This window comes from Tachysurus vachellii, chromosome 13 (genome assembly GCF_030014155.1).
Source record: "Tachysurus vachellii isolate PV-2020 chromosome 13, HZAU_Pvac_v1, whole genome shotgun sequence".
Classification (NCBI taxonomy): Eukaryota; Metazoa; Chordata; class Actinopteri; order Siluriformes; family Bagridae; genus Tachysurus; species Tachysurus vachellii.
The window spans coordinates 12212637-12236327 of NC_083472.1; the positions used below are offsets into that span (position 1 = coordinate 12212637).

The following is a 23691-nucleotide window of genomic DNA, read 5'->3' on the forward strand; positions in this document are numbered from 1 at the left end:
ATTGTCCCTTTATATTAGAGCAGCATTAAAGCAGCTCACAGCTTCAATCTGATCATGTTATAATGGTTTATATAATTATCACATTGCTCAAAGCTCCTAGTTTAGCATTTTCGTTCTCAAAATATCACTAAATACTTTAATGCATTCTGTAAAATCTTGTGTTTCAAGTGTTCATCTGGTTACTACAGCTCAATATAAGACCACTTAAACAAAGCTAAGAAAGGTTTTGGTTGTCTAGCAGCACAATGCTGTAAGTTGATCTGCCATATTTTGTCAGTATGATCTGGTCAGTTGTAGTGTGTGAAAAGAATAGAGGAGACAGGAAACACGAACTCCACACAAGTTCAAAACTGTAATCATTTAAGGCGTCATTAATGCTCCATATCAGAAACAATGCATACTGTCACAAAAAGCAAAAAGGCCAATGGAACATAAAAATTCAATATGTATCCATCTTTGTAATTAAACATTTTAATAAATATACTATTATGGGGAATACATACTGTAGTCTTAAAAAAAAAAAAAACAGAAGAAAAGCAAAGTTAGATGGTCCAGGCTTCAAACCTTTGTAATGGCTATTATCACATTAAAAGTAGATATCAAACATAAAATGTTAAAAGAAATCCTAGGGATGTACAACTGAGCACCGTCAGCATGTTTACAGGTTGCAGAAATCCTGCTCATACACAATGTAATTCCCCCTCTAAGAAAATAGATATTAATAGCCCTGTCACATTTGGCCCCGTTTCCAAAGTCCTCTGCCCCCCCCACTGATGCTTGTCATGCAGTTCCCAAAAACACCCAGTATACTGTATATATACTGTATTATATATGTGCTCTACAATACAGACACGGATGAAAGTCAGAGATTTCAATGTCCCTGCTTCACACTGCAGCAAACCAAGGCTTGACCAAGGTGACCTCATCAGTCTGAGTTCAGACGGCTCAGTGACACTGGAGTGGCTCATGGGGTCAAAACATCACTGAAGCAGACATGGGTTCAAAAGGGCCTCCTGCCAGGTGCTGTGGCTGCAGAAAACAAAGACCAATCAGTTATTTTGCAAAACAAGACTAAACATATGCCTAAATATTATATGATTATGAGAGTGAGTCAAAAATGGGGAATGAACTACATTTATTGAAATTGTTTTAGGTAACGCCTCTAATCGGTAGCAAAATGGTGTCACGATAACATCTTTACCTACAAACCTACAATTCCTGAGATCTTATAGACAGACTTTTGTCTGATCAGTGGAATGAAATGGCTTTAATTCCAACCCAATCATTAAAGACAAGTAGCCTACAGATATGGTCCATTTAGACCTAATGTGCTCCATCTGCAGATTAAAAAGCTTTAGGTCTCCAATAAAACAGGCAAAATATTGTACAGATTTAACTAATAGATGAATAGCTGGAATATGTTTATATACAAGTCTGCACTGAGGGGGTTAGTGGAACACATTTTACACTTGAAGGGGAAGAGACAGATTTCCTACTTCAAAAACTCCTGTGTAATGTCCTGTGCAGATAGAGCAACATCCTTGAGATGCTCTCCTTGAAATTCCACAGAGACAAAATAACCACTTTTCTTCATTAGATTATATGTTACAAGTCATTTTCTCACATTCTGAAACATGCTTGTTTGAAGAAGTTAGTAACAAACCGAATGGAGGCACACAGATGGAGAACTTGTTTCCTGTTATTTTGGAACATGCATTGTCATTCAGGAGGTAGGATTTTCCTCTTTCTTTGCTGGGAATCTCCCTGCTCTCTCGTTCCGGACACTAGTCTAGACTGCGCTGCTTCTTCACGCTTCAGCAGTCTGCCGCTGTACTCAGGCTGGTCACGCCGCATTCTTTGGGTGATCTTATGATAACAGAACCGAGCCTGACCTGAGAAGCAGTCGATTAACAACTGGTTTGTCTCTGGCACCAAACTACAACTGTATGTGACCCACTCTCTATGTTTACAGTTCGCCATGAGTCAGTAACACACAAACGTGACCTTGTACATAAGAAAATAAAGCTTTGTGCTTCTAAACTAAACAACATACAGAACCACCTCTAATAGACATACATGTTCTTAGAATGACAAATTCTGGATAGTCACACTGGAGAGTCTTGGACCACGTTTCCAGACACAAGTTGTTAATTCAAGATGTTCTGTTTAACATGATTAAATTATGTTCCAAAGACTGAATTATAAAAAGGTATGTGAACGTTCAAAGGAAATCCAAAAAGTAAACATTCTTATCTCAAACTGTAAAGATTAGATGACAACCCTGTTAGGTTTGTGGTAACTGTTAAAGTCTAGTAAGGAAAGTGTGTGTGTGTCCTAGTTTCTCACTGTCCCTCTGAGTGAGTACAGCACTTCCTGTGTTCCTCTCACAGATGCAATGCTTTTGTTAGGTTGCCAAGTAATTTACAATTATTATTATAATTTTTTTTTTTTTACACCTGCCTTCTGCCATTTTATTTGTGTTGTTGCATATTCTCTGCGTTATAGACAGCCTGCATTGCCCGGGTCTGCCGTTCTCTTTTGTCACCATACTCAGCTACTCTGCCATACTGTACTGTCTTTGTAGGGCCAAACAGCACTGCTTTGTCAGTTTCCCTAAACTGTGAGGTTTTTCTTTCTTTCTTTTTTGCTTTGCTGTAATCCATTCCAGTTCTGAGTGTGAAAGTGGCTCAGGAGTGAGTCAGGAGGTTACTGTGGTTGGTGTTCAGCTCTTGGATTTATGCAGCTTTATACACAATATGAGGAAGGCGCTTCTTTTCCCATCCATGACTTATCATTAATTGAGATCAGCCCAATTCCATCCTGCAGACATTGTTTCAAAATCCTGCCATATTCCACCAAAAATGTACAGGTAAGCACCTTCTCCTAGTATAAAAGTTTAATTACTAAAGTCCAACATCAGGAAAAAGAATATCTGACATTTTAAATACAAAATGTGTTGCTTTGCCTATTGATTTATTTCCTTTCAGTTCCTCAATGCCTGGTTACAATTTCCTGAAGAAGTGACACCTAAACTATTCTAGTTACATGCTTCTGTTGATCAATGCTCTGATGTAGACCCTTCAGAGTGAAGAACAGGGACACAACAATGTGTACGTAGAGAATTAGTCACACCTTTAAGATGTGCAGGGTTTTCCTTCTAAATTCCTGAATCATCCTTAACATGTGCATCTAGTACTGCTCAAGCAGATGTCCTCTCTCAGTTTGTGTTCCTAAATTAAACTGTGTTAAGTGCCAATTTTTTCTATATTTTCTAAATTCCTGAAAGTGATGATCCATGTTACGTTCTGCACAGAAAAGGACCTACATACCTGTGGAGTGTGCGGTAAGGCCATGGACCTCACTGCATCACACACGCCGTGCAGCACTGCTCCTGTTTCTCAGGCAAAGTGGCATAGTTCATCTGCCTCACAATCTCAGCAAAGAGCTCGTCCACCATGGTCTTGCTCTTAGCCGAGGTCTCGATGAAGGGGCAGCCCCACTCCTGAGCCAGGGCTCGACCGTCGGACCCGGCGACCTCACGCTCAGATTCCAGATCCACCTTATTGCCCACCAAGATTAGGGGAACCTTCTCGAAGCGCTTCACTCGAACTATCTGGTCTCGCATCGGTCTGATGTCCTAGTGGGAAAACCAAAGACGGGGAAAAGTGGTCAAACCTTCAAGTGCACGCAAACCTCCAGGTGCATGGTGTACTTTTAGCTGAGTTACATTGAAATTCACTTCATTATCTGATCCTATTCACGTCCTCGACATTCTGCGGCGTATATTTAAGTGTTTGATCATAATAACTTTGTTGTGAACATAATACAAGCTCGAGTGTGAACGAAACAGTTCTTACCTGAAATGACTGCTGATTTACAAGGCTGTAAACTAAAATGAAGCCTTGGCCGTTCTTTATATAAAGATCTCTCATGGACGCGAACTGCTCGGTTCCGGCGGTGTCCAGAATCTCCAGCACCGAAGGGGACGAGTCAACCTCGATCTCTTTCCGATAGAAATCCTCGATGGTCGGGTCGTATTTTTCTATAAATGTGCCGGTGACAAACTGAACGGTCAGGGCGGACTTGCCCACGCCGCCGCTGCCCAACACAACCACTTTGTACTCCTTCATTTGGGACTGGGCGCTAAAACACTGAGCCAAACTCGGCTAGCTACCTAGCTAGCTTTATCTGCTTCCCAACATAAAGCAAACAGCTGGCTGTTTAATTCACCTGCTTTAAATATCCACCCGATAAGCACCTCGAATACAACGAAACCGGTTTAAAAAGTGCTGCAACTCCTTTTATTTTCTTTGCTCTTTGTGCTCTGATGTGTCTGCCAGGCCAGCTAGCTGTGTGCTAGCTATAGCTAAACCCAAAACGCCCCTGCTCCATCTATGTTCGGGTCGGATTTAGATTTTGCGCAGCGCCGCCGCGTAAGTGCACATGGTAATTGTATATAAAAAAAAGGCTACAGACGAATCTAAAATATTTCGCCAACACCTTGTTAAAGGCCTGTTCTCTAAGGTCGCGCGGTATAAAGCGCGTTTACGGTTCCTTCCATTTCAGCGTCCATGTGAATACACTAGCTAAGCTCCAGCTAGCACCCTACACTTATTCCTAGCTCGCTGGCTAGTAAGCTAGAAGCTCGCTAGGAAAAACATTCACATTAACTGAACGGCGGATCTTCTTCAGTGACCCCCTGTGCAGCGTAGCTTAAAAACAACAGGTGGGGATTTGTGCTAAAGACAGTTATTTGTAATTTACATTTAAAAAAAAAAAACCCCTCCGTTCCTTTTCTCTGCTTGTTCTGGCCTCTCCCTCCCTGTCGGCCAGCACACAGCCCTCTCTCCTGCTCCTTTAAGCGAGGTTTAAGAGCTCCTGCTCTGTCCCAAACCGCATACTACACACTACATAGTGTGACAAATAATAAGCAGCCTACACCTAGAGCAGGCGCACTGTTTAGTGCGGCTGTCTTCTGTTTGAGACGTAGCCATCATCAGCTACCTATGAACTAATCGATTTCTTTCTGAATTGAGTTTTTAATGTCATTTTCACGCGTTCATTGTTTATATTACCTGGTACACATTATACTAACAGATACATTTCCTGGTAGTTAACATCAGGTACATGACACACTGTAGCTCATCTGTTGCTATGCAGTTTGTCAGATTCAGATATTCAGTGAATGGACCACTGTAGGTGGACACTAGGTTGTGAATAATTCACTGCAATGACACCTTGTTGGGACACAACCTGTTATGAGCTTCATCCACTAACTGTGAACCACTGATCTTATATAGGGTTGCAGGCAGCCTGAAGCTTAACACGTAGGACATGAGGCACAAGAAAGGGAACACCATGGACAAGGTGGCAATTCATTGCAGGGCCACTAGACACAATTTAGAGATTAGTCTTTAATGCATGTCTCTTCAGCAGGGACAGAAAACCAGTGTACTTGGAGAAAACTCAAATCATAGCCTGGGACTCACACCCCCAACCCCTGGAAGTGAGATGCAACCCTATTATCCACTAAGCCACTGTGCCTTGTTATGACCTTGGCATATTAATCTTTTTCTACTCCTTCACAATGTTTGCTTAAGACTATGAGACTGCTGGATATTTTGGGTTGGGTTGTAAAAACAAAATCTACTAAAACTCTTGTTCACACCTTGGGGCAATTTAACAGACAACCCATAAAACCTAGAAGAAACCTGCACAAACCTCCCTATATCTGTGATGACTTTCCTCTGGAATGTAGATGGTAACCAGAAGCCAGGATCAAAAAGGGGGACCTTATTTTATAACTTTTCATGACATACGACATTAGTATGGCTTAGCTCTCATCTGTGGGTCTTATAAATAAATGAAACCTTTTAAATAGTTATATTTTAGGTAAAATAAAAAAAAAAAACAAAAAAAAAACAGGCAGGCAGAGAATTCCATTTAAGTGCTTTATTAAAATGTCAAACAAAAAGAACAGATCGTATAAGTATGTATATTTTCTATACATTACTATAATCATAAAAGGGATTGGCAATAAGCACAAATTTGTAGCACATACAAGTACAACACGCGAAATAGAAAGAGAAGCATTTCATATAAAGAGTCAGGGCATTCAATGCGATCTTGTCCTACAGTGGGGGAAAGAGGAATCAACAACATATGGCTTCAAAACAAGGTGGACATTCGTTAAACTGCTTCTGGTAGAAAGCACTTAATCTGCATTTTAAAATGACACCTGACTGACACCCTTAAAGGGACAAAACCTCAAATCTTAAAACAAGAGACTGCATTTACATTTACATCCATAGCATTTTACAACATAAATATGAACTTAATCCTATACACACATTTTATATGTCAATACCATCAACATCAATTTGCACACAGACTTAAATATGATTAAATACGAGTGATGGATTCTCTTGGTTTAAAATGAAATCGACAATGGAAAATAAAAGCACTGTCTTCACAGAATGTCCAGGCACAGAAAGGTGGACAGCAGAAGGGTGTTACGTTTATTTTATTTTTTTCCCCTCCAATAATAAGCACAGTGGTCAAGTGTCCTTTTTGATTGCATTCATTTTCTGCATGTTCTGTAAATCAGGACTTAAAGATCAAACTCTGTGCTGAGTCCACTTTACAGTCTGAAGGTTTGGGACCACGTGAACGTGGTCCGAAGGTGCATCGATATGCATGGAACCTTACAAAGACTCAGTCTCTCCCTCACTACTAGGACAAGTGCCATGGCAACAAAATTCTTGGCTTCCAAAGCAACTGTGGACCACAGAATGTACAAGATATACTCCAGGTTTCACTGAGTTGATAGGAATTTTCTTTGAGATCTGAAATGCACTGAGATATTTTGAATTATTGATTTTTTTTTTTTTGGGAATGTGTGTGTGAATGAACACTGAGAGGAAACCAAATACAGAAATGTAACTTAAACTCCTTAAAACCAGGCGCAATGTTTTCCTGCTGTAATCTGACACTGATGTTGGTGGTGTGTCCTGTACTTGGATGATGCTCAGCCCTCCTGAGAAAAGCAGGAGAAAAGTGTTTCACTGGCTGTTATACCGATGGCTGTCTGCAGGGGGCAGAACATCACCAGTACAGACGTCACATAAGCTAAACTCCCAAGCAGATCCATTTTGAATTCCATTTCTTTTCAACTCTTAGATCCATGAATACATTATTATCATTATTATGAATAATAATAATAATAAGCAGAATTAGAAGAGCTTTTTTTATACTAAATAGGCAATTTACAACGAACAGAAAATAAACAAAGACGAGTAAGCTATTTATTCTTTGGTTTCTTGGATGCAAATGCATCACCTGCATACAATTTAGGGGCCATGCTTTGTTTCCAAACACCACCAACACAGTTTCTCAGATATAGACAGCCTCAGTGCTCGGTGTAATATGCTCATTTTTTGTAAACTATGTCCAACCAGAAAGCATCGTTTCATTTTCATCTGTTTTATCAGCAAGCAACAACATGCTCATGGTGAGAACAAGGGCATTAGCAAAAAAGAACATACAACGAATCCCTCGCATTTCTTGAACAACCCAGTAGAAGGACAGATGTTTACCTGTGTTCCGAACAACAGGCTTTCTTTTCTATATATATATATATATATATGTATATATGTCTATATATTTGTATTTATCTATGCATATTCAAAATAAATTCTGAATATTTTCACTCATTTATGTACATAAGTGCAAACGAGGTGAAGGACACACATTCGTACACTGATGGGGGCACAGAAGGTCCCAGCACAGCTGGGCTAAAGGCTGGCTAGAGAGCACAGGGAGAGAAATGAGACTTTACCAGGAGGTTCAAGTTCTAGCTTACTACGCCCTACATCTCGTTCTGCTCCTGACATCATCGAGTTAAAGATTCAAGCACTCGTCATCAAAACGAGTCTATCTGTAAGATCCTTTCTGGTGTCTACCAGTCCAGACAGCCCTTTTATAAAAACCAAAACAAAAACAAAAAAAAAAAAAGATGACTCTCCACCTGAAGAGACAGATTTGCACCAGAATATCTCAGCCAATTATGGAAGGGTATCCAGTTTTGATCCAACAAGTCTGTACTAAAGCTTGAACACTGACTCGTCAGACTCATATCTCAAACAAGTATCCCATTAGAAAAATATGAAATCATAAAAAAAGAAATAACATGACATCTCCAAATGGATTTTGGACTTGAGGAATTTTTTTTTGTATAAAATAGGCATCATTTTTTTTAATCCAAGGTAAGATTATCTACACATTCCCTTTCTGAATAAGTTAACCTTGTACATTAATTCAATTGAAAGTGTGAAAAAATTCACAAGATTCACAAAGGTAGCCATGTTGTAGTTTTGTTGCCATAGCAACAACAACTTACTATCAAGTTACAATGAATTGCTCATTGTAATACAAATGTGTATATAGATTCATATTTATATAGATAGTTCTTATTTTTACTTTATTTACTACTAACTACACAAACTATGTATCAGATTATTTAGATTATTTCCATTTCCATGCAATGAGAGTTTATGCTGTAGAATAAGTAACTGAGAAGAAATCATTAATGAGCAAGTGAACTAAAACGTGTTCCGTTTCCAAATGTAAAACTCACAATAAATTTACTTAACATGTGGAAATACAGCTAAAATAAGTACCATTGAGAATGACATTAAGGTCACGAGACCTTAACGGTGACAAAACTATAGCAAGGATGCACTAGTAATATGTACATCTAAGATTATCTAAGTACATTACACATGAATACACACTTCTTAAAAAGTGAGTGTTCTTAAAACGCTAAAGCCCCAAACAAGGCATGTTTTTTTTTCCTTAATCAAGTATTTTGTTAATTCCTGCTGGATAGCAGTTGGAGAAGGCATAACTCTTGATATGAGAGAAAAAATTTGATAAAGGGAGGGAGGGAGAGAGAGAGAGAGAGAAATCTATACCGTAGCTAGGCAATGAGGCTCGCCCAACTACAGGAAATAATCCGTTATACAAATCAACAGCTTAATACACTCTTAAACAATTGAACGGCCAACATTTACAGACACCCACACCTTAACATTTTATAAATTGTGTACAACACAGAAACTCCAATAACACAGTATATTGTCTTGTTGAGTTTGCATTTGACTTCAGATGACTCTTCTGACTTTTTCAGCACATGATTATTTTCTTGTATCACTGTAATAAAGCAGAACATTCCTTCTGTGGCCCGTTTTTCAAGGCTTGAAGATGTTGAAGAGACTAAATGAAACTGTCAATGGGCATTAAAACTGACAGCTTTAGTCGTGGGTTAACCTTGATTAATGTTTAGAAAACAGGCCCTGAGAGTTTGGCCTGGAGTCTCATCTAGACAAAATAAATGCTCACAAATATACTATTTCCACACAGGTCCTCTCTCTCTCTGTCTCTCTTTTTTTTTTTTAAATAGATGCAGTGTTTGACCTTCGAAATATTCTCATTGGTGTGGCTATCTGTACAAAACAGCACAGCTGTTTCCTGTAATGATGACGACGACGACGACGAAGGTTCTTGACAAGTCTCTTAGAAACTTGTTTCTATAGTACATTAACAGTGAATGGCATTGGGAGAAGTTTACTCCCTTGATATGTTAAAATATGTTGTGGTTTGTTTCAGGAGGGAAAAAAGGTGAGACAGGCATCCTCAAGCTTTAATGACATTCTTCTTTGTCTTAAATGTCACATTCAAATGAATATAAGGCCCTTTCCTGGCAATGTTTGTAAGTGAGGTTGGTCAGTACCCCGGCTACAGCTGATCCCCCGCCTCTCCTCTACACCTCGGCACTTTTCTCCTGCAGAATTACTGCTTTTAGCACAACGCGAAATGAAGCGCTCGTATGGCTGACAGTCTGCTTTGCCCTGGTCTTTTAGAGTCTGTGGACTTTTGAACATAAGGACACAATAAGTGGTCAGAATCAGTAAGGTGGATTAAAAACAGACACACATTTCAGAAACATAATACACAGAAATCTTAATCCTGATTAAATCAGCGAGTTGCAAAGTTGAATAATAAATAAATAAAAGAAAAGGTAAACACACCCACTTCTATTACAAAAATGTTTCAGGCCTCGGTTGGTGCTTTATCTTACATCACTGTATTTGTTCTTTCAAAACAAGCATCTACTCCAATTAAAGCTTCTAAAAGGTTTTGCTGTAGATCAGATCACAAATGGCCTTTAGTCCACACATGGCAAGTAAGCTACAGGAGCACCAATCATATGGTTCAGCAGTATGAGGTGAGTGAATTAGGAAAGCTTGAAAGCCTGAAAGAAAGCACAGCATTAATGATTGCATTAGCTGTGGGGAAAATAACATTTTCAATCAGTCTGCTTGTTGGGCTTTGGCATGTAATGACTACTCCGTTTTTTTTTTTTTACACTGATTGGCACAGAGTGACCCAGCTTTTAGAGTCATTGACACAAAGCAGTAGACTTGTATAAAATTGTACCGCTGCCATTAGTAATTTAACAGGACAGTAGGATTGCAGCAAACATCCTTATTCTGAGCTAGTGGACTCCAAGCATTCATTTTTCTGCCGATTCCCAATCTGTGATGTCTTTTTGGAGCGCTCAACTACATTCATTGTTTTTAATTATATTTTCTCTCTCTCATTATATAATGTACGTATACATTTTAAGATGTGCACATTAGCTTCAAATTTAAAAAAGGTTCAATAAAACAAGAAGTGTTGCTTTGGTTGCTGTCATACTGCGAATATCACAGCATAGACAGTTCCAAGATCTTGTGTTACTGTGAGATGTAACAAACAGGGCTAAGCAATAAGCACAGACAAACAGACTGTCACACAGTAGGAGGGACTGGGCCATGGAGTTTGGCAGGGACTGTCCACGCGATAAGGGAAAGACAGGAGCAGAGATGGTGGCAGACCCTAATTTATCACAATGCCTCTGATAAACCAAGTCAAACGTACAGATCAGTGTATTATGAAAACGGGGGAAAAAAAAAAGAAAAGAAAAAGCAGGAGATGAGTAATACGCTCTGACATGCTAACTACAGAGGAACAGTTGGGCTTTGAAATGGCGCTGGTCCAATCGACGGCCACAGCTGCTGTGCTGGCACTGCCTATCACAGTATGGTGATCAGACTCATCCTGAGCTAGTCATCTATCAGACCTCCTGTGCAGTGCTGGCTATAGGGCTGTAATCAGACCCTGCAGATTAGTGTACGTTGTCATACACAATAAGACATGCGGGTACGGCGACACTTCTGCTTAAGGCGGATTGCATTAAGAAAAAGGAGGTATTCACGCAGGAAGCTACCTAATCTCAGTCTGAATTTTTCACGTAAACAAATCTGTGGTATGTCTAGGCTGGGAAAAAAAAAAAAAAAATGACACTTCCTCTAGTCAAGCAACTGCAGTTTTTATGGTTTAGGCTTTAATAAACCACTCACTCATTAATGGTAAAAAAAAATTGGGATTGGGATGTAGAATAGGAATGACATGCTTGCTTTTTAACTGTTGTAGTTGCTTGCAGTCTTTTTTTTTTTTTTTAGTCTGAGAGGAAATAAGTCAAGTTTTTTGAGTAACAAGGCCAATTCATACCAAATGTAGTTGTAAATCATTTGAGCTACATGGCTTTCATTGTTATTCTTGTTAATTATCTGGACAATAAAGTGTAAATCTCTGCGAATAAAAAGAAAAAAGCTCATGTAAATGTAGGGATTAAAATAAAGGTTAAAAAGTGCTTTCCAAAAAGCTCTCATACACACCCCTCTCTGACCGAAGCCCTGTGTGCATTACATTCTTGTTTTCTACACAAACTTTTACAGTAGCATGTGTGCTGTCAGGTGACATCAAGCCTCAGCTTTACTACTCACAATGGATTAATCCGGGTCTGAGACCTCACTCTTATCTGAGGAGGATGCACTGTTCTCAACTTAGTGTGTGTATGTGTGTGCATGTGTGTGCGTGTGTAGGTCTACAAATCTGTGTACTTGTATGGCTGTGAATTCAAAGGAGTGCTCAGATTCAGCATCTTCATGCTTCTTAAGTCTCCTTGCATCATGGCACACTTCCTTAAACAGTTGAAGGTCCTAGCTTCAATATTGCCTGTTTTAGCATCAACAAACCATTTTTTGCTGATGTTTGTTAATGTGGGGCATCAAATAAGAGGATGAAAGGGTTGTCCTTGCTGGACGCACTGATTAGGCACACCGTTTGTTGCTTTCATGTCTCTGTGGGGTGGTTGGATTTGGGGATGGCGATAGTGGTGCGTTAACTGAGATTGCGGCCGAGGCTTACTGAGTTCAGGCTCACCGGTGCCGCCACCAGCAGTTTGGGGATTGGACAGAGGTGTGTTTCCACAGGAATGCAGTGGAGATCGACAGGGTCAGCAGTCAGTACCTCGGCGGGGTCTATTGAACGACAAGGATAGAGGAGGAAGGTGGAGGGGGATGAGAGAAAGAAAGACAGAGAGTTGAGAAATAAAAGGGCTCTGGTACGGGTATCACAATATCCGCAAATGCAAACATTACCTCAAAGTAAATTCTCTCAATAGAGTCTGTAAAAATGGAAGAAACTATAATATACTGATGTACTGCTTAACAGATCTTCCAACAAGATATGTTGAGAGGTTATATGGCCAAAAACACAGGAAATTCTTCTGGACTTCAACGCAATACCAAGATACTCTATAATCAAGAACTTTATTTACACACAGAACAGGAATAAAAAAAATATGTGCTACCAGCATATTGCTGAAGTACTAGACACAATAATAATGATAATAATAATAATAATAATAATAATAATAATAATAATAATAAAATAATAATAGTATGTCAGGTGCTCTGGAGTTCAGCAGTGTCAGCAGTCTGGTGTGTGCTGGAAAAAGTGAAGCACTTGGCAATGTAGCCCGAGCAGTGCCGACACCAAAATGGAGGACAATGCAGTGCTTCCCCTCTTGATTAGTGCAACAGCATCACTGGGAATACATCCTGCCAGTACAGCTTGTACAGCTGGGACTCCAAACTAAATCCCACTGCACTGTTACAATATGAGATTTGCTTCTGGGACTTAGGGCCAGATGTATATACATGACAAGATGCAAAAAAAAAAAAGCGTGGCTGGATGAGGCCACAAAACGCGGTCCCGATATATTAGTTTCTTAAAATGATATCAAGAAAATTCATGTCAGAACTTTTTCCATGCTCAGTGTGCAATTACAACATATAAAAATGCACTTTTTTTAAGGGCAAAATAAAAAACATAATAATTGTGCATACTCCTAAACAAATCCACTAACACACACACACACACACACACACACATATATATATATATTTGGCAGACCCTCTTATCCACTTACACTTGTCTTACTCAAACAAATTAGTGTTAAGGGCCTTTCTCAGCGGCTCAGAGGTGGAATCTTGGTGGTCTTGGGATTTGAACTCACAACCTTTAATAACCACTTCCTAAAACATTGGTGAAGTCCCTTTTAATTTTTTTTTTTTTTACACAACTCAATTTTGTGTATCAGCCCTGCACATCTTGGCCTTTTAATATTTTCCTCCTCCTTCTTGCAAAAATGTTCTAGATCCATTGAAATGTTACGGCATCTCCTTTACGCAGTCTGCTACAGATCTGGGATCTGGGCAGATCATTCAAAAACACTGATCTTCTTTTATTTAAGCCAGTCATTTGTTGATTTGGATACATCTTCAGCTTTCTAGCAGACTCCTGAAAGTATTGCTGGAAAATTGACTGGTATATGTTGCTATTCATGATTCCCCCCACCTTGATAAAAGCCCTAGTTCTAGCTGAAGAAAAGCAACCCTAAAGCATGATGACGCTTCATCGCAGGTATGGTGTTCCTTCTAGGCTTTTTTTTTTGTTACACCAAATACACCTTGAGGAATTGATCAGATCACAACACATTTTATCACGTTTTAGAGTGAATGGATGTTTTTTTTATTTCCAGAAAGGGCTTGTGTCTACACCTATAATCAAGACTTGTGAAGAATAAGAATGTGAAGATATGATCCTAGAGAAACCGCTGATCTTTACTTGGGGTTAATTAGAATTATTTCCCTGACAGCTGTAGGATTATTATTTTTGATCATGAGACTGAATGTGATTCGTTCTGAACTACATCACCGTTTATAAAAGGGTACAACCAGTTTATCGTGACTTTTGTAAATTTCCTATTTTTGACATAATTGCATATGCTGTAATTTCTCATTGAAAGTGCAGAGCATTCTGACATGATTTATCTTGCTCTTATTATTATTATTATTATTATTATTATTATTATTATTATTATTATATATTTTTACATCACAAAAAGCTACCATTTTATCAGGAGTGTGTAGACTATACATAAACACGCAAACTGCATTCACCAACACACATGGCGCTAATTTACACTTGTGGACAAAATGACACGTCACTGATCACCACAAATTGCACAAAATAAAATGCATCAAACAGAATATGTAACCAGCTGGACTTTGCTTATTTCCATGCATATACTGCATACATACAGTAATCTGCATCATGCGCCAGTTTCATACCTAAGGTGTTATGTACGTTATGTTAAGGTTTTTCAAGCAACATGTCAAAATGAGTGTAAACAGCTTAGTACATCTGGCCCTGAGAGAGAAAACAACAGCTAGCGACATTGCTAAGTGATACTGATTTAAACCCCCAAAGCTAACTGTTCAAAAACTAGAGAAAGAGAAAGAATGAATATGGACTCTATAAATGTTTTAACTACACAGAAGATGCTGTGTGCCAACATAGAGTGGAGACATTTGAAAAGGCACGGTGAATACACACAGACACGGTGACACAGGGCTACACAGAGGCTCCGCACTGGTCCACAGAGACTTACAATCCAGCTGGGTTTTAACTAGCACAAACAGCTAGCTCAGGTGGGTTGCCTAGGGCCAGAGCTCCCACATTAAACAGATCCCAATCTCAGAAAAACAGAAGCTCATTATAATGAGAAAATGAAATTGCTCTCATTTCTGTCTTTTACTTTCTGTCAGGCTCATCATCCATTTACACATTCGTTAATCATCATTAACTGCGTTATCCTGGTTGTGCTAGCCGTGCATCCCGAGCCATTCTCAGGAACGCCGAGCACAGGCCTGGTATCCTGAATGGGATGCTAATCCACATTCACAGGTTCATCCACTCATTCACACCAAGGTGGGATTCAGACTTTCAGAATGAAGAAGTCTAAAATTAAATTGACATCAGAAATATAACATTTTCAGAGAAATGTCTCGCTACGCTGCTGAACGTGGTGTCTGTGGACCAGTGCCAGATGCCGTACAGCTGAAAAAAGAAGAGGCCAAAATGAAGGGGCAAACCTGATTGGAGGCAGCTGATTCGGCAAAAGGAACATTGGTGACTGGGGTCGTAGCCGACGAAACAGTGGAAGTGGTGGCACCGTGCATCATGGGAACTTTTTTCAGGCGAGTCAGACAAGAAACAAGGGAGAGGGGAGAGGTGGAGGGGAGGAGGAATGTTATGAGTACCATGACATTATATGCCAGAGGAAGAGGCGGAACAGTCATGGCAAGTAGCATTTATGTACTGCCAAGATGATTTTTCACCCAAGAACATGCAATTAAGACTTACAGGTAACACTTTATAACATAAGATTTGGTGCATTTGTAAAAGCAACAATTCAATAAACAATGGAATCTATTTTACTGACGTGTTATGGAGAGCTTTTAAATGTCTAGGACTCGCATTAGCTTTAAGACATTATAACAACAGCAGCAATAAGAGTTAGCAAGTTGTTTTTCATTTGGTCTCATCACAGTTTTGGTCTTCTGTGAAGAAAATTTATGTAATAAATACATTTAAGTTTGTGTCAATTTAGTAGCCTCACAAGCCAAACCACTGGCCCTCACTATAGGGGGTTTTTACACCTGGTCACTTCATGCGTTTTCTGTGATCCGATAGCTATCCGATCGTAAAAAGTCCAGGAGTAAATGCCCTCCGAAACGGTTTCGAGACGGATATAAATCCGCTCAAACCACTTCAGGAGGTGGTCTGGGACGCATTTCAGATGAAACTGGACAGGTGTAAATGAATGTGGTTGTTCAAGCCACATCCATCAGCGCTATACTCCTCCCAAACAGAAGTACGTCACTCACAGGTGACTCGCGAGTCGTGCATTGCGCCAGAAACAAATATGTTTTCCCATCAGTGCTGGCTCCGATCTTTCACCCAGGTGTCTCGTTGGGTCTTAAAATGCACTGCTGCCGCCAGCGAAAATGCAGCAAACAGTAAATGCTGATTTTTGTAGCAACCGCATACACCAAAGCGTGTTACATTTCAATTACCCCGGAAATGAGGTAAAATATATTTGCATACTGGGTGGGAGTAGAAATATCGGATTGATATCCGATTCGCCAAGACGCAATTATGTGGCCTAATGTAAATGGAACAGTTTTAACAAATCAGATCGGATCAGAGAAAACACATGAAGTGACCAGCTGTAAAAAGTCATGAGCTGCCTCCGTTCAATTTGACTGACATGGCAAATGACCAACAGATCAGTTTTCCTGTAGCACATCATTAAACCTATATATTTAACTTATATACTCTATATTACCAGCTTCAAATTCTTTAATAACTTTTACATAAACTCTTGTTCCCAAAGTTAAAATTTTTGTTGTTGTTGTTGCAATAAACCACATCCTCATTCTGTCATATTTAGTACATTTTCTTCCTCAATAAGTTTAACATCTAAAAATTATGCACGGGTTGCTATATATTGGTGACAAAAAAAGAATTTTATGCTAGTAGCACTTGATTTGGAACTGTTGCAAAAATATCCATACTGTTTATAAAGCAGCTCACCAAATGGAACAAGATGTCAGACTGAAAGCACAGAGCTTGTCTTGTTAATATTATATAATTTATGGACACATTAATATCTAATTTTGTGATGTATTTAAAGCTGGTAATGTGTAGAAATATTCATATTTATTGAATAAAAATGTTATTGGACTTTTTTCTATTTTAATACCATCGCTGTATACGTTCATGTTCAATCGATTTATTATTGGACTTTTAAAAGAAACTTCAAACCAGTTGTTATTATAAAGTGTTACCAACTTGAAATAACTAAGATCAATACTCATTGCACTGCAGCTGTGCACTTAAAAAAAAAAAATAATTTTTTTTTTAAATCAAACTCATACAATCCAATCAGACAGATATATCTGATAATTGTATTTTGATGGAGCTGGACCATGTGTTGGAACGAAAGCAAAAACTAAAACAAAACTGACAGAAAATAACAGAAAATGTAGCCTACACATACAGTGCATTCCAACACAAATCTAGCTTTGAGATCATGGCCAATTCTTCCTTTTTTCTTTACATGTCTGCTTATATATTTGATATGTAACCCATAATAAAGAGCAGTTACTTTACTAGTGACATGTGAATGTGTGAATGGCTCCCATAGGAAAAGTTAGCCTAAACCTCCTCTGTTTATAAATGAAGAGTCGTTATATGGCAGAGAGCAAACTAATAGAGCATGATACACAAACAGCAACGGAATCCTACATGACGCAGACACACACTTCCCCTCACATCCACACACACACACACACATATGGGCATGCTGATTAAACTCTTAATTGTTGTTAGGGAGAGATTGCGGAGCTGTCGCTATACAATAGGTTTAGACGGACCTGTGAGTGAATTCTACTCTCATAACATATCTGGAAGTAAGACGGTGTGTTTATGAGTTTATAATCTACAGGATGTGTGAACTGGGACTGATTTGGCTTCGACCTAGACTTCGGTGAAACATATGGTGTCCAGGTGATGTATCCTCAGGATCAGTGTATGGACAAGGTGTGTGTGTGCGTGTGTGTGTGAGTGTTGGGGGGCGGGAGGGGGGCTGGGCTCTACCCTCACCAGTCTGTCCAGGCCCTGATAGGTAGCGGCTGTGGGGGGGCCGGCAGCTGCTCCAATCCCGCCTCTCCCAGCGGCCCTCTGCCATTGGGCCGGGAGGTTTGAAAAGCCCTACAAAGATTTAAAGGGGAGATGACCAAGAGGAGAGGAGGAGGAGGAGGAAGAAAAAAGGAGCACAAAGAAAAACAGGAACTGCTCTTAGTGAATTATGAGTAAGACCTAGCTTTGGTGTAGCTAGCTTTGTGGCTCCATCACTTTCATACATGAGCACACATACACAAACAAGCTGAGAAGCTGCACAGAGAGCAAAAATAAATGAGCAAATTGAGCAAGGAGAAGAAATGCAAGCAGAGAGGTGACAATAATGTGACAGACATTACACATGCCCGGGACTCTACTGTCGAGATCATGAACTCTTGATTTATTTACGTTCAAAACACTTCAACATTTGAACCAGCACATATTAGGTTTTAAAGAAATTCTAATCCTTAATAAATAAGTAAAAGGTTAATTCAGTGATGCCATACTTTTAATTATGCAATGCCATCCAAATTATTTCATTATTCACTGGTTCATGTTTTTTTTTTTAGAGTTCAGGCAGGTTACTGGCACATTTTTGCGTCTTAGAGATACAGGAGCTGGTTGTGGATTTCTATATCTCTTTCTTTCTCTCTCTCTCTCTCGCGCGCACTCACTCTCGCGCGCGCAGACACTCTCGCGCGCGCAGACACACTCTCTCGCGCGCGCAGACACACTCTCTCGCGCGCGCAGACACACTCTCTCGCGCGCGCAGACACACTCTCTCGCGCGCGCAGACACACTCTCTCGCGCGCGCAGACACACTCTCTCGCGCGCGCAGACACACTCTCTCGCGCGCGCAGACACACTCTCTCGCGCGCGCAGACACACTCTCTCGCGCGCGCAGACACACTCTCTCGCGCGCGCAGACACACTCTCTCGCGCGCGCAGACACACTCTCTCGCGCGCGCAGACACACTCTCTCGCGCGCGCAGACACACTCTCTCGCGCGCGCAGACACACTCTCTCGCGCGCGCACACTCTCTCGCGCGCGCACACTCTCTCGCGCGCGCACACTCTCTCTCGCGCGCACACTCTCTCGCGCGCGCACTCTCTCGCGCGCGCGCACTCTCTCGCGCGCGCACACTCTCTCGCGCGCGCAGACACACTCTCGCGCGCGCACACTCACTCTCGCGCGCGCAGACACTCTCGCGCGCGCACACTCACTCTCGCGCGCGCACACTCACTCTCGCGCGCACACACTCACTCTCGCGCGCACACACTCACTCTCGCGCGCACACACTCACTCTCGCGCGCACACACTCACTCTCGCGCGCACACACTCACTCTCGCGCGCACACACTCACTCTCGCGCGCACACACTCACTCTCGCGCGCACACACTCACTCTCGCGCGCACACACTCACTCTCGCGCGCACACACTCACTCTCGCGCTCACACACTCACTCTCGCGCACACACACTCACTCTCGCGCACACACACTCACTCTCGCGCACACACACTCACTCTCGCGCACACACACTCACTCTCGCGCACACTCTCTCCTGCCTGCCACACAGCCTCCTCCTTGCCCTAAGAGAACCTGTAGAGCAGAGGTGACTCACAAGGGACCTACCGATGGCTCCAGATGGAGTCATGCAGAGCAGGGAACCTGGTGCACCATGCACAGAGAACCCAGCACGAGGAGTGATGGTGGTGGTGGGATGGGGGTCAGGTGGTATAGGAGTAAGAGACGAGACCAAACAACAAAGTTAATGTGCGACTAAAGGCTGTGTTGGTGACCACAAGCCATACAGACAACACGAAGGCCACACATGACAGAAAAAATACAGTGGGTTACTCTGAAATGTTTTAATACAGTGGAAATGTGAAACATCCTGAAGTAGTGATTTTTTTTTTAAGTACTATTATGTCATTAGTATTACAGATGTTTCATACCCTTCTACTTACTGTGAAGAATATTTAGTGGCGACTTTATGAAGTGCACAGATGCACTGCAGCAGCTGCGCACAAGTAAATAATCCAATGCGGCACTAGATCACTGGCAAAGCTCAGTGTGTGCGTGTGTTACAGGGGACCAATTAGCAAGACATGTGTGTGGGGCAAAGTACCCAGAGACGCAGAAGATGCATGAGAGAACAAAGGGAGAACGAGAGGGCAAGCAGGGAAAGTCTGACTTCTTTCAGCTGAGCCATGTTGTGTGAAACCAATGAACAGATTGTGTATGGTGCAAACAGAGTAAATAATAGCTGAGGCTCACCTGTGGGGATGAAGGCCGGCTGCTGCAGCTGCATGCTGGCCAGAGCCTGCTGGTAGTGAAACATGCTGGGGTTGAAGATGGCTGCAGCGCCGTTACTCTTTTCCAGGGTGGGCCTCTTTGGTATCTGTTGCATGCTCCCTGGAGGAAGGGCCTTACGGAAGAGTACAGAAAGTGACAGAGAGCAAGAAAGGTAGAAGAATAGACAGAAGGAGGGAGCGATAAATCAGAAAAAAGAAACTAATGCCAGGTCAGATAATAAGAGCACAACAGGGAAGATCGATCAATTTTTGCTTAAACAATTTTTGCTGTAACTGGCGTCGGTTCCTTAGTCCTTTTATAAACAGGTCTATTTTTAGCCTTAATCTATGTGGCTACTTCTTGTAATATGCATAACCGCAATATGCATAGTAAACACATTAGGCTGAAGAAAGCGTAGCACTACAGCATGGCAAGAACACATCCAAAGCTTCAGCAATACACATACAATATGATACAGATGCAAAACATTCCCTTCACTTTGCTGCATGTTATTACGTCTACTATAGTTATCTACTAAAAGCACTTATTTTTGTTGCTTTTAGAACACCAGTCTTGTCCATTGGCAGAATTGTTCTTTGCTCCATTTGTGAATTTACTGGAGGCTGAAATCAAAGTCATAAATTTATCCCTTTATAATTAGGTGACTGCGTACCAGCAGACTGCGCTACAACAACATAAATAATTAATTGTAATTGCAAGCCCAGTACAGGGTAATAGGCTGAACTGCATTTGTGTGATCACAGTTAATGATGATAATACATTCGGAAAGTCATGCTTGAATGAGTACACAGTTTAGTATTTGGTGGTGAAAAAGGTGTGAACAGGAAAAAAAAGGAAAAAAAAAGGAAAAAAAAAAAAAAAGGTGAGAGATCAAAAGTACCAGGTCAGGGGTTGACTGCAGGCTGCGCTTCAGAGGACGCGCTGCAGGCTGTGGCCAGGTTAGCAGGCAGTGAGTGCATGATGACAGCAAACCAATCAGCAAAGACAGACAGACGCACAAACAAAGACAGGGCACACAAGACAGTAACCAATGTGGGAATGGTGTCAGCTGAGATGGAATTTTAAAGCATAATGTGGAGACAGAAGGAAAAAAAAAAAAGAGGATGTTAGGGCAACACAGGGCACAAACATGTATCACTATGAATGACTAAAACAATAAGCAGTATGAAGAAGAGAGAGAATGGCCTAAACAAAAGCAAAAAATGAGAGAAACTGTGGCAAGCTGATCCACAAGCTTGAGCACTAGGAAATGACACGACACTTTGATAAACCTGTTAAAAACACCCTGCAGGAAGACTGAAAGACTGCAAAATCCCAGCTGTTGCAATGGTGAAATGGTACAAGCACTGCAGAGGACACAGAACAAGCGCTTGTGTCATGTAAGGGAGAGCTCACTGCAGCAAAACAGCTGTATGCAGAAGGCGGCCAGTTAGCTGCTGTTGCACAATTGCCTTTCTTTCCGCTTCATCTGCTTATCTGCTTATTACTCCGCTTGTTTTTTGCCTGCACCTTCACTGCAGAGCTGGTTTTTGTAACTTATCATTGAGCTGAAAGTCTCCATACATCACTGAGAAGACAAAAGACCAGCTTCTAATGCACTTACTTACCCCTCCTCTCTCTCTCTGTCTCTCTCTTTCTCTCTCACACACACACACACAAGGGGATCATGAATAATTGAATACACTCGCCATACACATGGCTTGTTGAAGTTATAAACACACATATATAATATAGTACGTAAAGAAATGTGTTTACTAGTGAATTTCAATACTGTGGACAGTTTTTAAGGCAAGCCTTTGAAATGAAATGAGAAACTACAAACAATTACAGCTTAACGTTGTAACTCGCAAAGCTGCAGACTGCATCTCCTACGATCCTCAGTCTTCACCTTGTACCATGATAAGAGCACATAATACCTGATTAACATTATCCCATGAGTCTGACCCATTAGTGTGCTTCTAAAACCCTAACTATTAATCCTACCTCCACCATCCAGTGGCCAGTCCTTAAAAAGTGTTCAGAGAACTCGAGTACAGAGGAGATACGGAGGCTTCTAGTTAGAGCAAAGCTTCATATGTGTTAGATTTAGTTTTTTATAGTGTGTGATGTAAGCTTACAGTATGAATGCACCACTTCTCCAAAAAGAAAACAATAGACTATCCAATACTAAGAAATGCAAAATTACTTTAATTGTCTTAATTAAATAAACGCTGGGTACAAATAAAATCTTTGCACAAGAATCATTTAATGCCTTGCAATGTAACATTTTAATGAAGGGAAATTTAGTGTTTAATCTCTGTTCTGTATAGACAGATCTGTTACACATCCCTAATTCACTGAGCTGCTTTAAAGAGACACTTCAGTGAACAAGAGAGGCTCATTTGTTAAATATATTTGCTCTCGATTCCTGTACAGGTTTCCTTTTTTTTGCTCAGTTTTTTTTATTAATGCCCATGAGCCTGCACCTGTGTCAGGAGCAGGATCCAGTGTGGCCGTGTTACGTTGCTTTGGTGTAAAATGAGTTTTCCTCTGCAAAGGTACGCATTCGAATGAAGGCCTGAATGATATTGGAACATAATTATCTTATCTTATTATAAGTCATATCTGGCTACATGCTCCTGCCTGCATGAGAGTAAGATCTGTTTGCTCCCAACTTTTTTTTTTTTCCCAACAAATCTCTAAGCACATGCAATGTGAGCTCTGATCTCTGCAGCCAAATACAGCCACATGTGGTTTCCTTTTTGTTAGTTTCTCAACTTACAATTGCCTGAATACTGATTTTATTACTTGAATACCAGCAGCACAAATGTTTACCTGGATATCCAAATATCTGAGCAGAGCCTGAGTTCTGAGTATCCAGAGAATCTTTAGGCTTTAGATAAAAGCTGTTCATCATTGGTGCGAGCAAAGGGCTTTGTGAAACTGTAAGTGGTACAGAAACGGTGTTCTGTGCTACAGATTTACATTTACAGATAAACAGTGGGTCTGCTGCAGTGTGAGGGACACTTAGCTGGCATGGTGTGGGTCCACCTGTCTCCTTAGAACCAATCAATACATTGTTATACTGACTGATCACCTTCATTTAATTTCTGTCTGACTGATTGGTCTCCAAGAGAATAACAGTGTTTCCATCCAAAGTGCATGAGGACTAACTGAATTGTTCGATGGGTATAAAAAAAAAATGATGTTATGTCCTTCACAGTTGCCAGATTTCAAGACAATTGAGAATCTACGGGAGCTTTTGGACTGACATCATTAGACAGAATCATCAATGCCCCAACTGAATCCGAGGTGATGTTTTGGAAGGAAGATTATCACACTTAAGTACAGTTCTAGACACGAATTGTTCTGGTGGCTTGTGGTGGGCCAACACCTTGTTAAAACCCTTAATGCTA

At 40.8% G+C, this 23691-nt stretch overlaps 2 protein-coding genes across 19 annotated transcripts in view; both read right to left on the reverse strand.

Annotated features, from left to right (window-relative positions):
• Positions 1 to 333: 333 nt before the first annotated feature.
• On the reverse strand, positions 334 to 4860 carry rap2c (RAP2C, member of RAS oncogene family). The gene is made up of 3 exons (XM_060884588.1): positions 3858 to 4860; positions 3330 to 3637; positions 334 to 1029 (listed from the first exon to the last, which is right to left on the reverse strand). The coding sequence occupies exons 1-2, from the start codon at positions 4128 to 4130 to the stop codon at positions 3359 to 3361; spliced, it is 552 nt and encodes a 183-aa protein (XP_060740571.1). The 5' UTR covers positions 4131 to 4860; the 3' UTR covers positions 334 to 1029; positions 3330 to 3358.
• A 1077-nt stretch (positions 4861 to 5937) lies between these two features.
• Positions 5938 to 23691, reverse strand: part of mbnl3 (muscleblind-like splicing regulator 3) — a 43182-nt gene continuing 25428 nt past the window's right edge. For 2 of the 18 annotated variants that reach the window (XM_060884570.1, XM_060884571.1), the window contains exons 6-10: positions 21177 to 21224; positions 20258 to 20408; positions 19613 to 19648; positions 17962 to 18069; positions 5938 to 12425 (exon numbers count right to left, since the gene is read on the reverse strand). In XM_060884570.1, coding sequence (XP_060740553.1) covers positions 12286 to 12425; positions 17962 to 18069; positions 19613 to 19648; positions 20258 to 20408; positions 21177 to 21224 — 483 coding nt within the window. In that variant the 3' untranslated portion in view covers positions 5938 to 12285. Of the gene's footprint in view, positions 12429 to 15386; positions 15482 to 17961; positions 18070 to 19612; positions 19649 to 20257; positions 20409 to 21176; positions 21225 to 23691 lie in introns of all 18 variants that reach the window. The other 16 variants (XR_009649348.1, XM_060884572.1, XM_060884573.1 and 13 more) reach the window with 16 other exon arrangements.

What these genes read in the sequence shown, in the direction of transcription:
- rap2c (XM_060884588.1), bottom strand. Translation starts at nt 4,130, where the DNA reads ATGAAGGAGTACAAAGTGGTTGTGTTGGGCAGCGGCGGCGTGGGCAAG. An exon ending in TAAATCAGCAGTCATTTCAG is followed by an intron (nt 3,638 to 3,857) that starts GTAAGAACTGTT and finishes TTTTCCCACTAG; the next exon opens with GACATCAGACCGATGCGAGA.